We start from the raw sequence: 22,496 nt of genomic DNA on the forward strand, positions 1-22,496 counted from the left end.
AGGCACTGCAGTTGTAAATGTAGCTGTACATTATATGTTCTTTCCAGATTTCTACATACTTTGTATGTACTATAAAAAAATTTAAGTTATATATTTCATATGGTTTTTAAACAACTTAGTAGAGAATCTAATTTTAAATTAGATTAATAAATTCTAACAGACATTTCTCAAATGAAACACAAATGATCAATAGACAAATGACTAAATACTCTATCAATGGTTACTTGGGAAATGCAAATCAAAATCATAGTAAGATATCACTTTATATCTACTAGGACAACTAAGATTAAGAAATGGACAAAGGGTCAGGGATATAGTTCAACAGCCTAAGCACCTGCCTGGCAAGTGCAAGGTCCTGAATTCAATTCCCAGTACAAACAAGCACAGAAAAAAATAAGTACAGTACTGGTGAGGATGTGGAGAACCTGGAATACTCTACTGAGGGGAATGTACAGTTGGACAGGTGATACTAATATAGTCTGGCAATTCCTATAAAAATAGTTACCATGTGACTATGTAATTTCAAACATTGGTGTATATCCAACAGAAAGAAAAACACGTTAGTCCAGCATAGTACTGAGACAGGAGATTAGTATGGCACACTGGCTGGGGGAGCAGGTGTGGCTCATCAACCACAGATTGAGACACAGAACATTTCCCAAAGCCCTGCACTTGGAACCAATCAGCGAGTACTATCTTTAGTTCTTCTTGATAGAACTGGAGCAGGTTTTGAAAGGATGGAGAATGGTCTACCAGTAGGGGAACCTACAGTACTCATGCCACAGCAGGCTGTTTGTCTCACTGAAAGTTCTTTTTGGGGCTGGGGATTTAGCTCAGCGGCATAAGCGCCTGCCTTGCAAGCAGGCAGTCGTGAGTTCGATCCCTGGTACCCATAAAAACAAAAAACAACAACAACAAAAAAAGTTCTTTTTTTTTTCTTTTTGGTCTTTTTGAGACAGGATCTTGCTATGCAGTTCAGGCTGGCCGTGAGCTCACTTTGTAGCCCAGGCCAGCTGGTCTCAAACTCGCAGTGATCCTCCTATTTCAACATCCCAAGTGCTGGGATTACAGGTGTGTGCCACCATGCCCATTGAAAGTTCTAAAAGATTCATGGGTAGACCCTAACATCAGCCTGAGGAGTGGCAGATACAAAGGATGGTGCCATTTTCCTTGGGATCAATGCGTTCTCTTTCATTATGGTCTGCACTTACCCTGTAAAGTTTATTTATTTACATCTTTAATAAATGGGCTGGATGTGGCATGTGTCTGTAATCCCAGGATTTGGGAGGCTAAAGCCGGAGGATCACCTGAGTTTGATGCCAACCTGGGCTAAAAAGTCAATTCAAGGCCAGCCTGAACTGCACTGTGAGTGAAACCTGTCTCAAAATGACAAAAAAAAAAAAAAGGTAAAACCTTTTTTCTTATCTTGTTTGATCAATTCTTTGTTCAGGATAGAAAGAATCTAAAAATTACCACTAGAAGGAGATTCCAGCCACTACAAAACCCAGTAACAGTGATGGATACCTGTAATTCTAGCACTCTGAGAAGATGAGGCAGGAAGATTCAAAGTTCAAGCCCATCATAGGCAATGTAGCAACTTTGCAAGATTCTGTCTCAAAAATCTAAAAATATAAAAGGCTGGGAAATATAACTCTGTGTAAAGACAATGGGTTACACCTCCAAGGAAGAGGAGAAGGGAAAGGAGAAAAAGAGAAGGGGGAGAGGGAAAGAGAAGGCTGGGGGGAGAAGGAAAAAAAGCCCACAAGGCACATCACTACACTCACAATACTCAGGAGGATGAGGCAAGCAGATCAAGAATTGAAGAGCAGTCTGAACTAGAAGGGGACACCCTGTCTGAGAAACAAGTGCAACACAAGTAACAAGAAAAGCTGGGCACGGTGGCACATGTTTATAGTCCCAGCAGTTGGGAGGCTGAGGCAAGGAGTTTGAGTATGAGGCCAGCCCGATCTACACAAAATGAGTTCAAGGACAGCCTAAACTGCATAGCCAGACTGTGTCTTAAAACAAAAAACAAAAACAAAAAAACCACACAAGAGAAATGAAAATATGTATATAAAAACATACATGAATTCACAGTAGTATCATTTCTAACAACCAAAAGGTGGAAATAACTCTAATGACCTGAATTGATGAAAAGATAGATCAACTGGCACCAAAAGAATAATTATATTTACTACTGAAAGTCTTACAAGGCCAGGGCTAGGAGTATGGATCAGCGTTATAGCCCACGCTTAGGAAATACAAAGTCCTGACTTCAATTTCCAGCACAAATATAAATAAATAAATAAGCAAGTATCTACAAGGTTATATAGATAATCAAAGGGGAAAGCTGTTTATCGTCAACTGACTAAGCTAATATTAACTCAATTCCTTGCTTTATTTATTTATTTATTTATTTATTTTGGGGTGGTGCTGGGGATTGACCTCATGACCTCACGCTTACCAGGCAGGTGTTTATGCCGCTGAGCTAAATCTCCAGCCCCAACAAGTCTTTTTTATTTTATTAGATTTTTGGGGTAGATTTTATTTATTTTTTTGGTACAGGGAATGCACACTTGCTAGGCAGACACTATGCTGCTGAGCTATATCCTTGGCCCTTTAGGTACATTTTAGATATATATAATAATCATATTCATCATAGAGTAATTTCTTAATTTAAAAATTAAATTTTTATTTATAATTAAATTGTTCATGAGAAAAGGAAAAACTAGCATTTAGCCTGATATTCTAAAACTTTTAGCCCACAGTCTAAAAGGCACAGATGATGAGAGGAAAAGTTCTATTTTACATTAAAATAGAAACTAACAATTCAGTGATAGTGTTAAGGTGGACATCTAGGAAAATGTTAGTATTTTTATGGAAAATGTCTCACAAAATTATTTAGATAGGAGGGTGAGAATTCTGAAATGTATTTAAATACTTCTGCATAAAACATGCCAGTTAAGCCTAGTGTGGTGGTGGACACCCATAATCCCAACAGCGAGGAGGGTAAGGCAGAAAGATAACTATGAGTTCAAGGCCAGTCTGGGCTACACAGTGAGTTTGAGGCCAGCCTGATCTGCATAGCAAGACCCTGTCTCAAAAAAAAAGACAAAAGAAAGAAATAAAAAGGAGGAGGAGGAGGAAAAGGAGGGAGAAGAACAGGTACAGCTTTAAAGGAAACAGTGGGATCGGCATTAAAGAGAAAGCAGAGGATGGGTAAGGAAAAAGGGGGACTGAGAGTCCCACACACTTGACATACAGAACTCTCCATCCAGACACATTTGACTCCATAACTAGGTCTGCTTTTTTTCTCAGTTCAGCATAACCATTTGGCTTTGTGAAGCTCAACGATGAAATAATCAAAGCACTTAAAATGCTTTTTTGCTGTGCACATGTCTCAGAATAACAGGAGAAATATCTAGTGTTATAAAGTGAACCACTGAATTATGACCAGTGTCACATCTGAACAACTGGGGTTACAGTTGGCATATAATTTTTTTTTAAAGGCAAGATCCCACTAGGTAGTGCAGGCAAGCCTTGAATTGACAGCAATCTTCCTGCCTCAGCCATCTAAGTATGTGCTGGGATCACAGATGTGCACCATCACACCTGGCCTGACCATAATTTTAGGTTTAACTTATGGCCAAAGTCTTCAGTTATGGCCTGAATGCTGGCCACCTGTGTAGCTGTAAAGAAAGATTCACGATGCCAGAAGAGCATATGTAAGTGTACCATCAGTCTGAGCCCTGATGTTCATGTTTGTGGACACAATTCCAATTAGTTTTATGTAACTGCTATCATTACTGCTATCAACATGGCCCCCAAAAAGCTAGAAAAGCTAAGGAAGAGAAGATAGAGAAAGCAGTCACAGCCAGGATTGGTGGCACATGCCTGTAATTCCAAGACACTGGAGGCTGAGGCAGGAGGATCACTATGAGTTTGAGGCCAACCTGGGCTACACAGTGACTCCAAGGACAGTCTGGATTACACAGAAAGATCCTGAAGAATGAATGAATGAACAAATGAATGAAAGAAAAGAAAGAAAGACAGAGAGGGAGAAAGAGAAAAAGAAAAGAAGAGAGAGAAGGCAAAGACGAAAAAGAAAATGACAGAAAGCAATCACAATCAAAAAGAAGGAAATCGTGGTGAAATATGAGAGTGGCATTTATGCAATTGATCTAGCTAATATGTACAACATGTTGAAATCTACCATCTCAACAGTCTTACAGAGAGATCTGTGTAAGGAACACAGTGTAGGGAACATGACGTTTCAATTGTCCCTATGGTTGATGACATGAGAATCCACAGGCTTGCAGGTGGGCAGTGGTGATGTTGAAAAACTTGGTGGATAATATGCAGAGGAACTGTCCACAGAGGAAATTCAGCAACTTGTGGGTGAGCAACAGAGAATGGCCAAGAAGGAGCTTTCAGTGCAATAAAGTTCTTCTTCTGAAATAAAGGAAATCTTGAAAAAAATGGACAGAGATACAAACCAACCCAGTCAGAGGAAAAGCTATCACTATACTCACTTGTTTAATGACGTCATGTCACACTACAGCAGTGTAAAAGAAAAGACAGAAACAGACCACTTTAGACCAAGTTTTTAGTTCTCAAAAGGCTGCAATCTAGTGAATCAGAAGCAGGTCCTAATGGGCTACATATTCTCCTAAGGAAAGAAAGGACACTAGAGAGCCAGATTGCGGATGTTCTTAGGGAAGGAGACTCTCCTAAACACAACCACCTTCCCTTTTATCCTCCCTTCCTGTGAGCCAAAGACTCCACTTGAATGGGGAGTACAATACGAAAGTGCTGTTTTTGACAAACTAGGCACATTTTATAATTTTTTGATGAGTACACTAAGAAAATTATTGGTGTTTCTGGTAATATTACGCACATTTACACAATCCTTTTTATTATGAAAAGAATAGTTAAGGTGTGCTTTTGGAGGTTTGGAATGCATTATGACTATTTCCATTATTTCTTATGGGTGAGTCTTGACTTATAACACCTGACTTACAACCAGCCCTTGTGAATAAGTTACAAGTGTTCACTGTAGTTAGAATAACAAAACTGACTTTACATACGTATAATGTTAACAAAGATTTAAAAATTGCAAAGATGTGACTGAGTTGCTGGTAAATATGAGTATGTTAAATTTATCTTTCATAATGGGAAGTAAATCTTGTTTCAAATAGATTAAGTGAATGACATGTTAGTAATGGTAATACTACAAAATATACAATATAAACTGTCAGCTGGACGTACACCTGTAATCCCAGCTCTCAGCAGGCTGAGGCTGAGGCACCAGACAATTGTGAGTGAGGCCAGCCTAAACTACACAGCAAGACTCTGTCTCAAGAAAAACCATGAACTGCCAACAGTGGTTATTTGTCTCACAAGTGCAAAGGAATTTCTCTCTTCCCCACTTCTTGTGGGCCATATACAGTACATGTCTATTTTTAAAGTTTAGAAATCATAAATCATATACCTATGACTTAAAAACAAATTAGCTATGTTAAAACACAAAATTAAGTAATTTTAAACATAAAGATCAGACTCGGGGAGTAAGAAAGTAGCTCAGTGGTAGAGTGCTTGCCTAGTACGCACAAGGCCCTGGGTTTGCTTCCCCAGCACCCCCTCTCCACTTATCTCCCAATCAAACTTTTAATAATACATCAAACAAAAAAGACTAAAAGAAAAAAAAGGTATCCAGCTGTTCCTTCCAACCCTATTCTGTGGGTCAAAACCAGGATCTATTGCACACTACGGGAGCACTCTATCACTAAGCTACATTCCAACTCTCTAAGACAGTCTTGTTAAATTGCCTAGGCTGTGTTCAAACTTTTATCTAATAGTATAAGTATGGTTCTTAATGAAGAATAATAGAAAACTAAAATATGCATATAATCATACTTGAGATCTTCCTGACTCAGCCTCTCAAGTAGCTGGGATTATAGGAGTGAACCATCATGCTAGTCCACTTGCTGTTGTTCTTTTGGAGTTTTTGTTCTGTTTTGGGTTTTTTTGAGACAGGATTTCACTATGCAGTTCAGGTTGGCCTTGAACTCATTTTGTAGCCCAGGCTGGTCTTGAACTTGAAAAGATTCAAGTTCAGTCTCAGTCTCCCAAGTGCTGGGATTACAGCTATGCCACTATGCCCAGCAGGGGTTTTACTTGTTTTTGAGATAGCATCTCAAATTTGTGTAGCACAAACTGACCTTGAACTTCTTGATTCTCCTACCTCATCTTCCTGAATGCTAGGATTATAGGCATTTGCAACCATATCCAGCTTCACTTAGTATTTTTAATCAACACATATTTAGAGATCTTTCATTTTTCACATATACCTGTAGTTATCTTATTTGTCAGCTATATAGCATTCTATCATATAAGTTATTATAATTTATTTAACCACCTCTTCAAAAGAATGCTTTTTGTTTGTTTTGAGACAGGGTCTATGTATCCAGGCTGGCCTCAAATTCTTGGTTATCTTCCTGCCTCAGCCTCCTGAGCGTTGGGATTACAGGTGGACACCATCATGCTTGGCCAAAAGATTGCTTTTATTAATGTATGGCACATACAATTAGATTGAGACCCTATCAGAGCAAGCCCCATTCAGGATACTGGAGTATCCTGAAAGTCAAAGCAAAATCCTTGATCTGATGGATCTTCTCCCAGGGGAGATCAGAAAAAACAGACATTATAGAACATCAGTAAGTGATAAAACAAGGTGGCTGGTATGAACGGAACTGGTGAGGAAAGGAGATATTAAGAGATTGGGGTAGGGGAGGCCAACCATGCAGGGCTATTTAGATTTTTGTACAGGAGAGTATGACTGGACTTACATTTCAATATTAACATGGAGCTGGATGTGGTGGCACACACCTGTAATCCCAGCACTACAGAGACTGAAGCAGGAGGACTGCCATGAGTTTGAGGCCAGCCTGGGGCTACAAAGTGAGTTCAAGGCCAGCCTGAACTACATAGTGAGACTGCCTCAAAAAAAATCAAAACAAAACAAAATATCATGATGCTCTGTTGAAAGTAGAGCTAAAAGAAAAAACTGTAGAAGCACCAAGGAATTCAGTTAGGAAATCAAAATCAAAATGGTTTTGACTGAAGTAGCAGTAATGAAGAGTAAGCAGCAGGATTCTCAACATATTTTGAAAGGTAAAATCAAAAAGATTTATTGATGACTTTGGATTTAGAGTATAAAATAAAGAGAAAAGATGACAGTAATTCCAGGCTTATGAAATAAGAGTAGACAAATTGAGATGAGGAAGGCCATGGAGAAAAGGGTTTTGAGCTGTGGAACCGAATGAGGAATTCAGTTGTGGATGGGTAAATCTGGTAGGCTTGTTAGACATGAGGACTACAGTCAGCTGTACAAGTTTGGAATTCAGGCCAGAAATCTTAACTACAGATATAAACTTGGAAGTCCTATGTATATAAAGGACAGATAATAAGAATAAGTAGAACTAAGGCAGATAAAGCAATCTGAACCTTGGTTCATGCCAATATTTAGAGATAAGAAGTGAGAAAACACTACAAGAGTGGAAGCCAAGTGACAAGTGTGTGCTGGGAGAAGGTAATGACTGACTATGGCTAACTGATGTTAGATGAGCTCTGCAATGTGATATTCACATCATTTTGAATACTGGTAGCAGAAAATTGCTTCCAGATTTTCCAATTACAAATAATACTAAACAGACACCTTTGTAGTTTTATGGGAACAAAATGTATAGGTCTATAAACTTAACCCTTCCAAGTTTATATCTTAATACTGGTAGCAGAAAATTGCTTCCAGATTTTCCAATTACAAATAATACTAAACAGACACCTTTGTAGTTTTATGGGAACAAAATGTATAGGTCTATAAACTTAACTATGCTGAGATATATTACCAATTTTCCAAAGCATCACACCAATTAATTTCTAGTTAATACAGAGTCACTTCTGTATGTATCACTTACATTGAAAATTAACAAATTTACTAATCCTTGCCACTATATGTTAGAAATGTTACCTAGCTTTTTTATTGTTTCTTTATAGCCTACATTTTATAGTAGTTTATTTAAAATAAACAAAAAAATTTTAAAAGGCCAGCAATATCTTTAAATAGATATTATCAATACATATAAAACAGTGAATGTGCTTAAATTTATTTTTGTAAATGAAGAGAACTAAGTCCACATGCTGTGCTGCATAGCTGTATCTGTAAGACCCTTGGAAAAGGCAAAATTGAAGGCAATTAAAGAATGCACTGAGCCGGGCGTGGTGGCTCACACCTGTAATCCCATCACTTGGGAAGCTGAGGTGGGAGAATTGTTGCAAGTTTGAGACCAGCCTGGGCTACAAAGTGAGCTCAAGGCTAGCCTGAAATGCACAGTGAGACCTTATCTCAAAACACACACACACACACACACACACACACACACACACACACACAAAGAAAGAAAGCACTGGTTTCCCAAGGCTGAAAAAAAGGTTCATCTAAAAAGATGTGGCACAGAATCATTTTAGGGCTAAGTGATTACTATATATGAAATGTGTGAAGATGGACACGTGACTATGGGTTTGTCAAAACATACCGAACTGTATAAAACAAAAAAGTGAATTTAAACTGGGTGTGGCATGAGCATGGGCACAGGCCTATAATCCCAGTGGCAGGGAAGGTCAGATAGAAGGACCAGTTGAGGCCAGCCTGGGCTACACAGTGAGTTAAAAGCTAGTCTGAACTACCTACAAAGACCCTTTTTCAAAACAATACATAAATAAATAAATACCAAAGCAAAGCAAAACAAAACAAAAATAAAAAAACATGGGCATGGTGGTGCACACCTGTAATCCCAGCACTAGGGATCTCAGACTAGGGAGACTGAGGACAGGAGGAACATATGTGAGCTTGAGGCCAGGCTGGACTACACAGCAAGTTCAAGGCCAGCATAGACTATATAGCGAGACTCTGTCTCAAAGAACAAAACAAACAAAAAAAGTGAAAGTGATAACTGCATAAATGACATGGAGATGAAAAGTGCTAACTTAAGCGTACTTCTTAAAATTTTTTTAAACTGTTTATTGGTATGATTTAGTTTACTGATCACATTCAATATAGGGAATTTATACCTGGACATGGTATAATTTGATTTTTTTTTCCCATTCCCCTACCCTCTTTCAACCCCTCTTTCCTTCCCACTGCCCATATTAAACATTTTTTTATGCTGTCATTTGACTCTCTCCTATAAAGTTGTCCTTAGCCCAGTTTTTTTTTACATATCTTTGCCTATTAATTCATTATATTTTGTGCATATTAGTCAACATTTCTATTTTTTTATATTACTAAGCTATGTCTTGGATGGAATTGCTGAGAAAAAGAGAAATGCACTGGTATCAAAAATTTATTAAGGGATCTGGGGACTAGCTCAGCAGCACAAGCCTGGCAAACTCAAGGTCCTGAGTTCAGTTCCCAGTACCCAAAAAAAAAAGGAAAAGGATTTATTAAGGGCTAGGGATATAGCTCAGTGGCACAGTGCCTGCCTGGCAAGCATGATATCCTGAATTTGATTCCCAGGACCAAAAAAACCCAAAACTCAAAAACGACCCAAAAATTTAGTATGCCTTTGGTTTTCATACTATTTCCACATTTCTACTTCACACATGATCACTGTTGCTCCTCTGCTCCATGGTTTACTCATCAAAGGAATGAGGAAACATGTATGAAGATAGTGTAATTTTATCCTTGAGTGGCAAAGAGAATTGTCCAGTATAATCTATTGGGATATCTGCAACTTCCCTGACAACCTGAAGGATATAACTTTTATGGAAATTTTACATTAAGAAATCCTATGCATTTAACTATGTGCCCATCACATAGTGGGCACTCAGCAAATACATGTAGAATAAAAGAAGAGTTCCCCTCAATTGAAAAAGAGGTCCTTTCTAAGGCAACGCAGAATAGAAGGAGAAACAACTCTCTGAGATGCAGGTTTAACAACAAGCTGTGAATAATACATACACAGTGAAACACAGAGTCTCTGAAACAGGAGAGATGAACCTACAGCATGGCTGCTGCATGGGATTACAGGTGATGGGATTACAGGTGTGAGCACTCACACAGAGTGCTCTGTCAGCACTTGAGCCACATTGCGCAGCAGCTGACCACTGCATTAGTTTTTTTTTTCCCCCAAACTAAAACCTCAGTATTTGGGTTTAATTGCAGTGCTGGCACCTTGCAATACATAAGTGGGTTTTGTATTGCAGTTTGGCCAAAGAGTCTCTAAGATATTTGCCATTGTTGATCTAAACAGTACTATAAAGAACCACTGTGTTTGCATAACAATTGTCTTATACTGCAGTTAAGGCCCTCTCACAATGTTGTATTGGTCAATTCTGTCACTCAAGAATAAAATTACACTATCTTCACAAACAAGTTTCGCCATTCCTTTGAAGAATAAACCACTCTGCAGACTTTTTTAAAACTCCCATTGCTTTCCTTATGTAATAAGTAAGAAATATTCTAAATAATGCACATGATTTCCTATTTTTTTTAAAAAATTTCCTTTCTTTAAGACATTATTTCCACTGCCACTTCAAATACAGTGCACAGTGGTGAATGTCTCAGAATAATCCACAGGGCAACTACAGGGAATTTAGATTATAAGCAGAAAAAATGCAGTGATTTGGGGGAATGATATTAGTGGTGACTTTTAATTGTGAATGACACATATTGGGATGTCCTTATTCCATCCCACTATGCAAAAAACATACAGAAACCAAGAAAAGTAAAAAATTTGATTCAAAACATAATTTGGCAAATTAAAATGGAGTTAAAAATGGGAGCCAAGATTGTATAATATTCAAATAGTTGGCACAATAATGGCACATACCCCTAATCCTAGCTACTCAGGAGCTGAGGCAGGATTGTAAATTTGAGGCCAGGCTGGGAGACTTACAGGGCTGGGGATGTAGCTCAGTGGTAGACTACCCCAGGGTTAGATCCCCTGCACCAAACAAAATGGCTGTTTTGCAAAAAAACCGAAGTTGAACGAAGAACATGCAGCCAAATAATCCTGGCAAAAGTTACTGTAGCAACACGTGAAATAGGAAGGTTAGCACGTAGGCAGTATACATATCATACAGCAGGAAATGATTAGTAACCTTACTGTAGAATGCCTACCTACCTGCCAAATTGTGTATGAAACTGAGTATTTGTTTACTTAATTGACGGCTGGGGTTTACAGATAATTTTTAATATCATGGGGCTGGGGATTTAGCTCAGCAGCATAAGCGCCTGCCCTGCAAGCAGGCAGTCGTGAGTTTGATCCCTGGTACCGATTTAAAAAAAAGGAAAAAGACAAAAAAGAAAAAAGTCTTGATCATAATAGAACTTAATCCGTATTTTAAAAATTTTTTGTCAAAGGGTCAGGGATATAGTTGAGTGGCATAAGCATCTGCCTGGCAAGCACAAGGATGTGAGTTTGATTCTCAAAAATAAATGAACAAATAAATTTCTTGGTCAGTCTAATATAGTTTCTTTTCACAGTCTAGGGCTGAGACTTTGACAAAGTATACTCTCTCTTAAGAGCTTACAGTGATGAGCAAAACTGTTATACAGTTTCGTTAGAACAGAAAATGAAAAATGCCATCAACTCTACTAAAATAATCCAGCTTCATCACAGAATTTCAGGACAATGAAAAGCATTTGAATAAATTCAGCTTTAGTACTTACTGATACAAAAGTGAAGCAGAGCCCAGCTCCCCTTTGTGCTAACTGCTCTGTGTCAAGTCGAGGTTTTGCTAACATCACTGACATGAGGGTTGGCAGAGCAGATTGTTCCTCCGATGCCTCCTTTGCAGCACTGCCATCTAAACCATAGAGGGGCTGCTCTACACGCCGCTGGAAAACATCAAAGAAAACATACAGCTTACATGAGAAAGATAATCTGATAGTGCCAAAACATGCAACAGGTTAAAATATAGAGAATATAAGGTGAATGTTAAAAAACTTTTTTTTTCTGAAAACAATTACAGGGAATATTATTACTGGAGTATTATGTTTCTAGAAACCAAAGTTGATAGTTTACTCAGAACATTTTAATGATCCTATATTTGCCTAACTGCATATTCAGATTACTTTGTAGAGTTCAATAAATTAACTTCAAAATATTCTCAATCCTACACAGGAAATTCCATTTCCATGCTGTAGGTAAATGAAGAATTAAGAAAAACTTTGTTACAGGGGCACACACCTGTAATCACAGCAATGTGGGATGTTGAGAAAGGAGGGTCACAAGATCCAGGCCACACAGACAACTTAGGGAACTTGGCAAGATCCTGTCTTGAAAAATAAAAATGAGCTGGGGATATAGCTCAGTGCAATGGCTCTGGGTTCCATTCCCAATACCACCAAAAACCCAAAGCGATAGCTGTCTCATGACTTTATGCACAGAGCTTATTACACTCTCTGTTCTCACTAACCTATACCTTACATGCAAAAAATCTAAAATAAATGCAAGCAGAACAAACATGAAATAGTAAAAGAATAATATACTGCAATTAAATACGGTTTATTCTAGAGTTGGAAAAATGCTTAAACATTGCCAAATTTAGGGGCTGGGGACTTAGTTCAGTGGTGTAAGCGCCTGCCTGGCAAGTGTGAAGTCATGAGTTCGATCCCCAGTACCAAAAAAAAAAAAAGCAAGTTTAATAACAGTATTTTTCAAAGTTAATACAAAATCTAATTAAGTAATGATGTAATACTTGAGTCCTTCTCATTAAAGTTATAGACTAGACAGGGTTAACACATAATTCAACAGAATTTAGCCAATGTGACAAGGTAAAACACGTAAGATATAAACATTAGAGCAAATTAAAGTGTCATTTGGGATGATATAAACATTCACAAAAGAAATCAAGTAAATCAACTGAAAAAGTACTGTAACAAAATTGAGTAAGATGGCCAAATACAAAATAAGTACTCAAAAATCAATAGCTTCCTCATACACTAAAAATATTAATTATAATCTGCTACAGAATTAAAGAAAAAGCAGATTCAATGTAGGGAAAAGATTTGCAAAATACCAAGTAAATCTAAGAAATCTAAAGATTTCATGAGAGGGGCTGGGGATTTAGTTCAGCGGCATAAGCGCCTGCCTTGCAAGCAGGCAGTCATGAGTTCGATCCCTAGTACCGATAAAAACGAAAAAGACGACAAAAAAAAAAAAAAAAAAAAAGAATTCATGAGAAAAAAACTATTGTTTCACAAATGAATATAAAAGATGACTGAAATTAAATGATGATGTCATGTTCCTGGATTAAAATTACATAGATACCACATTTCTCTAATGGCTAATGTTTAGGCTTTTTGTTTATTTTACATTTGGCCTTTCAAAGGAAAACTTTGGTAGCATAGCAGCAGCCATAGTCTCTCTCTTTGGAGAAGTAACTTTGGTCAAACATCACAAACTTATTTTGAGGTTCAGCTGGAAACATGATGAAAATTAGCCAGATAATTTTTGATAAAGACTATCAAGGAGGGTCAGGGACATAGCTCAGTGGCACAGTGCCTACTTGGTAAGTGTGAGGTCCTGAGTTCGATTCCTAATATCCATTCAATTTAAGTAGAAATTAAAACATATTACAAAGGTACATTAACTAAAATAGTATAACGTGAGTATCAGGATGGACATAGTAACCAGTGGCACCAAATAGAGAAGTCAGAAGCAGGATTCATATAATATGGATAAATAATTCATGATTAAAGCACATTAATATTAGCAGGAATTTACTGAATAGAAGACATTTGTAAAGATATTTTTAGAAGGGAAAAATTGATGTCCTACCATATAGAGCTATATAAAAATTTTAAGCAAACACAAATCTTTTCAATCACCTAGTGGTAAAGGACTTTTTATATACCGTATTAAAAATATAAACCATTCAGGAACATCTATGAATAGCACAAAACCCATAAAGCCATAAAGGGAAAATATTGATAAGTTTGCTTATTTTCAAATTTTCTTCTCACTGGTAAAAGTGAACCTAAAGTTGTAAGACAAGATTACAAACAAGCAACAATGTTATTTACAATATAAATGACAGAGGGTTAGCAATAATGCACTCCTATCAGCAATTCCAACAGAGAAACAGGCAAAGGACTGGAACAAGCATTAAAAATGAAACTGAAAAAGTTATTCGACATAAAAAGATGTTTAATATCACTGGTGAAGAAACACGAATTAAAATGGTATTTTTTTTCACTGTTAAAGATTATAAAGGATATAATTCAATGTCAGTTGTATATAACAGAAGTTCAGTCTTTCAAACTGCTAGTCAACTTTTAGCAACTGAGGCAATGACTACAATTTAGGACCTTATCTAAAATAATTCATACAGCACACAAGTATGTGTAAAGTCATTGATTACAGCACTATTTATAGAATACAAATGCTTATTGGATACTGGTTAAATAAATTAATACAACAAAAATAAAGAAAACAATTATATAAACATGCATGTAATATTCATAAAAGCTGGTCTAAAAATACTTGCTCTCTAGACTAGTAATAATTCTTTTGGAGGGGATTTTCTGTTTTACCACCTGTGAATGAACCGCTCTGCTTTTAATGGTGGGGTACAGAAGATTAAACTCAGGGCTGCACACTGAGCTACATTCAAAGTCCTTTTTTATTTTACAACAGCATCCTGGCTAAATCATTAAGTTACCCAGAGTGGGCTTGAATTTGTAATCTTTCCTACCTCAGTTTCCAGAATGCCGAGATTATAGGTATATGCCACTCTAGCCAGCTAAATTTCAAATTTTATACCCTGTATATATTCTTTTATCAAGAAGAATTCTTGTAACATTTTCATTGTAGAAAATAAAAATAAAATAACTAAATCATTAGGACAAACACATTCAGTCTTTGGGTCTATGACTAAACACTTCTTCAAGATCTACTTTCGAACCTAGCAAATGTTAAAGCTTAAATTCAGACTCCAGAATACTTGTGAAACCCATTAACCAAAGTATGCTGCCCAAGGTATGGGTAAATGAATTTCTGAAGCCAAGATACTAAAATTATAATCATTTTGCCATATATATTCACTAAATATCTGCCAAAGGATAAAAAGATTTCAAATCATGCCTAGAAAAATGGTAAACTAGGATGCTTGAACCAACCGTTCTTTGCAAAGCAACTCTAATTATAGGGAAAAGAATTTTTTTGAGACAAGGTCTCGCTATGCAGTTCAGGCATCTTGAACACATGGCAATTCTCCTACCTCACTCTCCCCAAGTGCTCGAGGTGCCTGTGCCACCATGTTGGGCAGAGAAAACTTTTTTAAAGGCCATTAAAAGCACCAAAGACTTGATAAAGTAAGTAGGACATAATCTGAGGGAAATTTAACAACATAAAAACAAACAGGTACAGGCCTGTAATCCTAGCACTCTAGGAAGTCAAGGAAGAAGGATCCCAAATTTGAGTCCATGCTAGGCAATTCAGTGACTACGCAGAATATCCTGTCTCCAAATCTAAAAAGTAGGGCTGGAAACGTAGCTCAGTGCTAAAGCCCTGAGTTAATCTCCAGTACAGAGGAGAGGGAAAAAAGATAAGTAAGTAAGAAACACCAAAATCATTATCTTGCCCTAAGAGCATCTGCAGATAGTGAATTTTCATTTCCAAGGGAACACAGTATCAAGCGGTCACAGGTCAAAGCACAATCAGGTACTGGTTTCAACAGGTTAGAAAACAAGTCCCAGTTCCAGCAGAGCCTCCTATGTAGCTGGCCTACACTCTCAGGGAAAAGTATAAACCGTAAGAAAAATATTCCCCACCTTAGGGCCTATAAGGACTTTGCCTTGGTATTCCCTGTAAAATGTTAAGACAACCCAAATCAGTATCTGTAGATGGCTAGAACAAACACAATAAACTGAGAGGCAGAGAGAGGGAGGGAGGGAGGAAGAGAGAAAAAAGTGAATGAATCACAAGTTCAGTGAATATCAGAAGTAAAATCTCTAGGCACTAAAAGAAAGCAAATAAATAGTGTCCCTAAAAGAACATTTGCATCCTAGATCTTGAAGAAAGCTGATAAATAAATTTTCAAGGACTTTGAGACGAAATTATGAAACAAACCACAAAAATAGTCATGGGCAATGATCAAGAAACAGTAGAAACAAATTCATAAAAACTTCGGATACCAGAATTATCAAATACAGATTTTAAAATGTGTACATATTTAAGAAAAATAAAAGAAGGCTGGCAGTATAGTAAAGCTCAGTGGTAGAGTACCTGGATACAGGACAAGATCATCCAGCACTACAAAAAAAGCAGCAAAACAGCAACAAAAAAGTACTAATAAAAAGCTTCAAACTATCTTGCAGGGAACATTTTTTACAAGACTGTAAGAAAAGTTAAGAGTTAAATGGGGTTAACAATAAATAAGAACAAAATAAGATACTTTGGAAACTGAAAGGCAAGAAGAAATCATCCATAAGAGATAAAGAAACAAAAAGAGCCCAGTGTGCCACCAATCCCCCCAAAGCCCAAAATACTAGAACTGAGGAGGCTGAGGCAGGAGGATTGTCAAGTCAGAGAGAGAGAGACAGAGAGAGAGACAGACAGAGAGAGAGACAGACAGACAGACAGACAGACAGGGAAGGGGGAAAGGGGATAAAAGGGAAAAGGAGGAAAAAGGGGAAAGGAGAGGAGGGGGTGGGAGGAAGAAATGGGGAGGGGAGGAGAAAGGGGAATGGGAATGGAAGGAAGGGAAGAGGTGGGGAAAGGACAGGAGGGAAAAAGGAGAGGGAGACGGGAGGGTAGAGGGCAGCTGGGCAGGGCAGGGCAGGGCAGGGCAGAAATGGGGTTATATTTAAAGAGTTAATGGTCAAGTTACTCAGAAATGGGAAAACATACCTATTCATAGATCCCAAAGGTCTAATGAGTCAAAAGCAAAAGAAATAAAGACATGCAATAAAAAACAAACAAGCAAAACAATCTGCAGACACCACAGGCAAAGATTTTAAAATCAACAAAGGGGAAAAAGCAAATACCTACAAAGAAACAAGAAGCAAATGAAACCTAGTTTCTTAATAGTAACAATGGGATCTAGAAAATTAATAAATGATGAACTAATTTACTTGATTTTGTTCAATGAAAAATATCACACCAATCTAGACATACACACAGCAAGCAAGCAAACAAACAAACAAAAACTCTCGAAAAAAAAAAATCAGGTTATCTCAGCAAGCACAAACCTAGGTTAAAACCCAGCAGGACAAATACTAAAGGAATATTGCAAGCAGAAGCCAAGTGCCTTCAGGTGGAAGGTATAAAATGCAACAAGAAAGTGGTTAAAAGAAAGAGGTAAATATACAAATTTAAATAACAAGTGATTGCATAAAACAATGTTTATGAGCCATAAAAGAGAAAATACAAACATCTCTACCACCACCAAGTCAGCAGCAGAGAACTAAATTGCTCTAAACTTATTACTTGATATTCCAAAGAGGGATATAAATTTTGGCTTATTCAATATCATGTAAATAATTTCTAAGAAAAACATCAAAGAAGGCCTAGCTACTAGTAGAGGAAGAAAATATGCCAGGACTGCACAGATAAAATAAATAAATCTAAGTGAATGAAGGAAATGAAAGAAAACAGACTTAGTAGTGCATGCCTCTAATCTTACCACTAGGGAGGTTGAGGCAGGAGGATTTGCCATGAGTTCAAGGCCAGTACAGACTGCATAGTGAGTTCAAACCACTCTAAACTACACAGCAAAACCCTGTCAAAAAAAACCAAAATAGGGGGCTGGCGATCTAGCTCAGGGGCATAAGGCACTGCTTGGCAAGCACAAGGTCATGAGTTTGATGCTCTGTATCAAAAAACGTAAAAATTTAAAAAAAGGAAGAAAAGGAACAGACCAGATAATCATAAAACACTAAAATGTATTTAAGCCCAATTTAGTGATAATATATTAAATGTAAATGGGATAAATGTTTAAGTTAAAAGGATTTTACATTAAATAATGAAAAAGTTCTGACTGTATGATAGCAGCCAGAAATGTATTGAGTATATATTAATAAAAAGTTGATGGAGTGCTGGTGATGCAATTCAGTGGTAGAGCACTTGCCAAGCATCTTTCAATCCTTAGTACTGTCCACCCCCACCCCCCCAAAAAAGTACTAGGCATTGTGGCACATCTTGTTAATCCCAGAATTCAGGAGGCTGAGGCAATTTGAGGCCAATCTGGGCTACATAGTGTGTTCAAGGCTGACCTGGACTCAAAAGACTATTTAAAAAAACCCTGACATTATAGGAACAGAAATATTTACACCACATAATGCTTTGGATAGTAAATATAAGTCACTTTTTTTTTTGAGTGGGGAGGGTCCTAGGGATTGAACCCAGCAGCTTTACACTAAATTACATTCCTAGTCCTTTATTTGTGTATGTGCATGTGTGTGCTTATTTTATTTTACTTTTATACTGGGAATCAAACTCAGGACCTTGAGCTTGCCAGGCAGGCACTTATGCTACTGAGTATATCCCTGGCTCTATGTGTGTTTATTTACTTTTAAATTTTGAGACAGGGTTCTGCCAAGTCACTAAATTGCTTACACTGGGCTTGAACTTGTCATCCTCCTGCCTTGAGTCTTCCAGGTATTACATGTATGTGCCACCATACCCAGCAGATAAATCACATTTAAAGAAACAAGCTTCAAAAAAGATAATGAGGGTTATCTAATAACACATAAAGCAAAATGCAACATAAACATATAAAGAAACAGGAAACTTCTATAAGAAGAGAAACGAATATACTACCCATAGCAACAAACTGAACAGCCAAAAAAATCAAATTACAGAAGACTGACTACTACAACTATTTCTTCTTCTTCCTATTGTTATTACTATATTTTTTGGTACCGAGGATCAAACTCATGACCTGGCACTTGCCTGGCAGGTGCTTATACCGCTGAGCTAAACCCCCCGGCCCTCTTCTTCCTATTATTATTGTTGTTGCTATTATCATTAGGCAGTATCCAGGATTATATTATTAGGCACTGTACAGGATCAAATCTCGGTCCTCACATGTTTAAGGCAAGGGCTCTACCAATGAGCTACATCCCCAGCCCAAAATACTGAAGATTAAAACACTGTGATTAAGCCAGGTGTGGTAGCTCATGTCTGTAATCCCAGCACTTGAGAGGTTGAGGCAGGCATATAGATGGAGTTTGAGGCCAGCCTGGCATACAAAGTGAGTTCAAGGCCAGCCTGAACTGTACAATTAAACCCTGTCTCAAAAAGACAAAAAACAAAACAAAACAAAACAAACTCACTGTGATTACTTAACAAAGTTGACTTATAAAGAACAAAATCATTTTGTTTAGGTATGCACACATGGATGATTAAACTATAAGGAAAAGCCAACGATTACCACAAAAACTTGAAGATTATCTCTCCTATGGGTGGAGTTATGATCAGGGAAGTCTACAAAAGTTTCCAGAGCACTAGAAATAGTGCTGTCTTAAATATAGTGTAATGTAATATAGTTTTATAATGATATTCTTGAAGCTTTTCAGTGAAAAGCCAGACAAATATTTTAGGCTTCACAGGGTACACTCGTTTCTGTCATACATTCTTGTTTCTAACAACCTAAAAGTCATTCTTAGCTTACCAGCTGTGGCCTACATTTTGCCACCTCTTTCACAAAAATGTCTGTTTTATGCACTTTTTTTGGTAATTTTAAAAAATATTTAAGAAAAATACAAAAAAGCCCACTGTGGTCGTGTACTCCTATAATCCCAGCAACTCAGGAAGCTGAGGTAGGAGGATCGTTGCAAGGTCAAGACCAGCTTGGGCTACAAAGTGAGCCCAAGACTAGCCTGAACCGCATAGCAAGACCCTGTCTGAATAAGACCAAAAAAGACAAATACGAAAGAATCACTTACAGACAAAAAGGCAAAATAAACCTTTATCTGCTTTTTCTTCTCAACAATTTTTAGCACCCATGAAGTACCAAGCATTATTTTGGTTACTAGAGACTAAAAACGTTATCTATTGTCAAGTGGCAGAAATCAGTTAAAAATAATTACATCTTTAAGTAATAAGTACTATAGGATATACAAACAGCAGTAAATAAAGGTGCTGCTTTCTTAGAATTAATATTCTAGTGAGTGAAGATGGGCAATAAATTAATTATAAAGTTAAAATGTTATTAAATACAAGAACTATACTACGCATCAATAGCAAGAATGATCTACCATAAACAAAATGGAAACCAGATGTGGAGATACATGCCTACAATTCCAGCACTTGGGAGGATCACTAACTTGAGCCTCATAGCTCAAGACCAGCATGAACTATACAATAAGACCCTATCTCAAAATATGAACGAACATACTAAAAATTAAACAAAATAAATAAATCTCAGAAAAGTAATGCTGAATGACAGCCACTCATAAGAATATATATTGCATTCCTTTTAAGTATAAAAACACATGAGGCAAGAGGACTGAGTTCAAGGCCAGCCTGGAATATATAGCAGGACCCTGACTCAAAAAGAGACTGTACATTTTACATAAAGTACAAACAGAAAACTTATTTATGCTATTAGAGGCCAGATTATTGGTTAAATCCAATGGTGGATAGAAAGGACTAGTAAGTAGAATGCAGCACATGCAAGACTTCTTGCAGGCCTGCTAATATTTTGTTTCTCGTACCTTTGTAACTCACTGAACTGAAGATTTATATTCCATGTATACCCTTTATTTTTCTTTGCAGCACTGGGGATTGAATCCAGGCTCTTGCTCATGCTAGACAAGCATACTACTACTGAGCTACATTCCCAGCCCTTTTGAATTTTATTTTATTATGGGTTTTGCTAAGTTCGCTAGACAGACCTGCAACTTGTACTCTTCCTGCCTGTTATTACATGCATGGCTTGATGTGGATGTGTATTCATGTGTTAAGTATAAATAAAACTCAATTAAAAAATTAAGTACATATCAAAATTTATGTGTAAGAGAAAATAAAGGCTGGGGATATGGCTCAGTGACACAACACCTGCTTAGCAAGCACAAGGTCCTACGTTTGATTCCCAGAACCAAAAAAATAAAAATAAAAAACAGAAAAAGACAGTGATAAATAAGTAGTAGTACAAAGAAAAGTTAGAGACAGTGACAAGGTGCAAAGAAGTGCTATCTTAGAATTGGCCAAGGAACGGCTGGTCCGATGGCAGTGGGTTATCAGAACTTATTAACATTAGTGTCACTAAAGTTGGTAACAACCCCCCCACCCCACTGTTAAATTTGACTGGCTTAAAAAAAAAAAAAAAAAAAAAAGAAGAAGAATTGGCCAAGGAAGATGACTGTGCTAGTCTCCTCCCCATACATTCCCCACTCCCAGTGCTGGAGCCTGCATTCAGGGCCTCTGAGCTAAGCTACATCTCCAGCTCTTTTCTACACTTTTATTTTGTGGCCAGGCCTAAGTTGCTAAATTGCCCAAGCTGGGTTTGAATTTATGATCCTCTGTCTTAGCCTCCCAGAGTTCCAGGGATTACAAGCATGCACCACCGTATTCACCTGACTGTCAAGGTCATCCATAATAACCTATTAACATATAGAAAAAAAAATGTTTCTGGAAAATAGAATAGCAAGACAAAGGCCCTGAGGCAAAAGAGTTCTTTACAGTGTATGAGAGGGAAGCGTGGCTGTTGCCCATGGGCAATCAGCAGGCAGGGAGTACAGGTAACTCAGGAGCTATTAGGACATACAAGAACTTTTCTAAAGGAAGCTATTGGACAGTTCTGAACAAAAGAATAGCAGGAGAAGCCTTAAATTTTTGTCAATCATTTGCTCTACAATATTGACACTATTTGAGACAAGAACAAAAAACCAAGATTATACTGGAAACTAATGTAGAGATCCAAAACAGAACAGTGATTAGATTCTGATATATTTTAAAGTAAAAACTGCATTTCTTGATGGATTATATCTGGGGCCTGAGTTATGACCTGAAAAACTAGACAAAATAAACTTGTCATTTACCTGGACAGGGAAGGCTACCAAAAAAGTAGTTTATGGTAGTTGTTTTGGTATAAAGGGAAAGGCAATAGCTTTTTTCTAGATATGCTAACGTTCAAGTTGTATATGAGATACATAAGTGGAAATGTCAAAGAGGAAGTGAGATATACATTATAATTAGAGATCAGAACTCAACTGAAGGACAGGCAAGTTCACTCATTCCAAAAGGCAGAAATAGATACCATAGCAAGAAATATCTAGGCATATTAGCTAGCTTGAGAATTATCAACTGAGGCACTACAATTTTGGATCAAATAACTCTTTGTTATGGGGGCAGTACCCTGTCCTGACTCTGTAGGGGATTTATTAGCATCATTGGCTTCTGTCCAGAGTTTTTGAAACCAATATAGTGGATCTAGTATGGAAGCATGTAGAAATCCTTCTGATTATTTCTATTTTCTCCATAAAA

The 22,496-nt window shown here is 37.3% G+C and overlaps 1 protein-coding gene across 9 annotated transcripts in view; it reads right to left on the reverse strand.

Annotated features, from left to right (window-relative positions):
• The window catches only part of Tlk2 (tousled like kinase 2), a 140,832-nt gene that overhangs the window by 54,569 nt on the left and 63,767 nt on the right, over window positions 1-22,496 (reverse strand). For all 9 annotated transcript variants that reach the window (XM_063242397.1, XM_063242398.1, XM_063242395.1 and 6 more), the window contains one exon: window positions 11,732-11,899. In XM_063242397.1, the coding sequence (XP_063098467.1) occupies window positions 11,732-11,899 (168 nt within the window). The remainder of the gene's footprint in view (window positions 1-11,731; window positions 11,900-22,496) is intronic.

The sequence above is a fragment of the Cavia porcellus genome, unplaced genomic scaffold (genome assembly GCF_034190915.1).
Source record: "Cavia porcellus strain 051 isolate PalLab524CR breed Dunkin Hartley unplaced genomic scaffold, mCavPor4.1 scaffold_32, whole genome shotgun sequence".
NCBI lineage: Eukaryota > Metazoa > Chordata > Mammalia > Rodentia > Caviidae > Cavia > Cavia porcellus.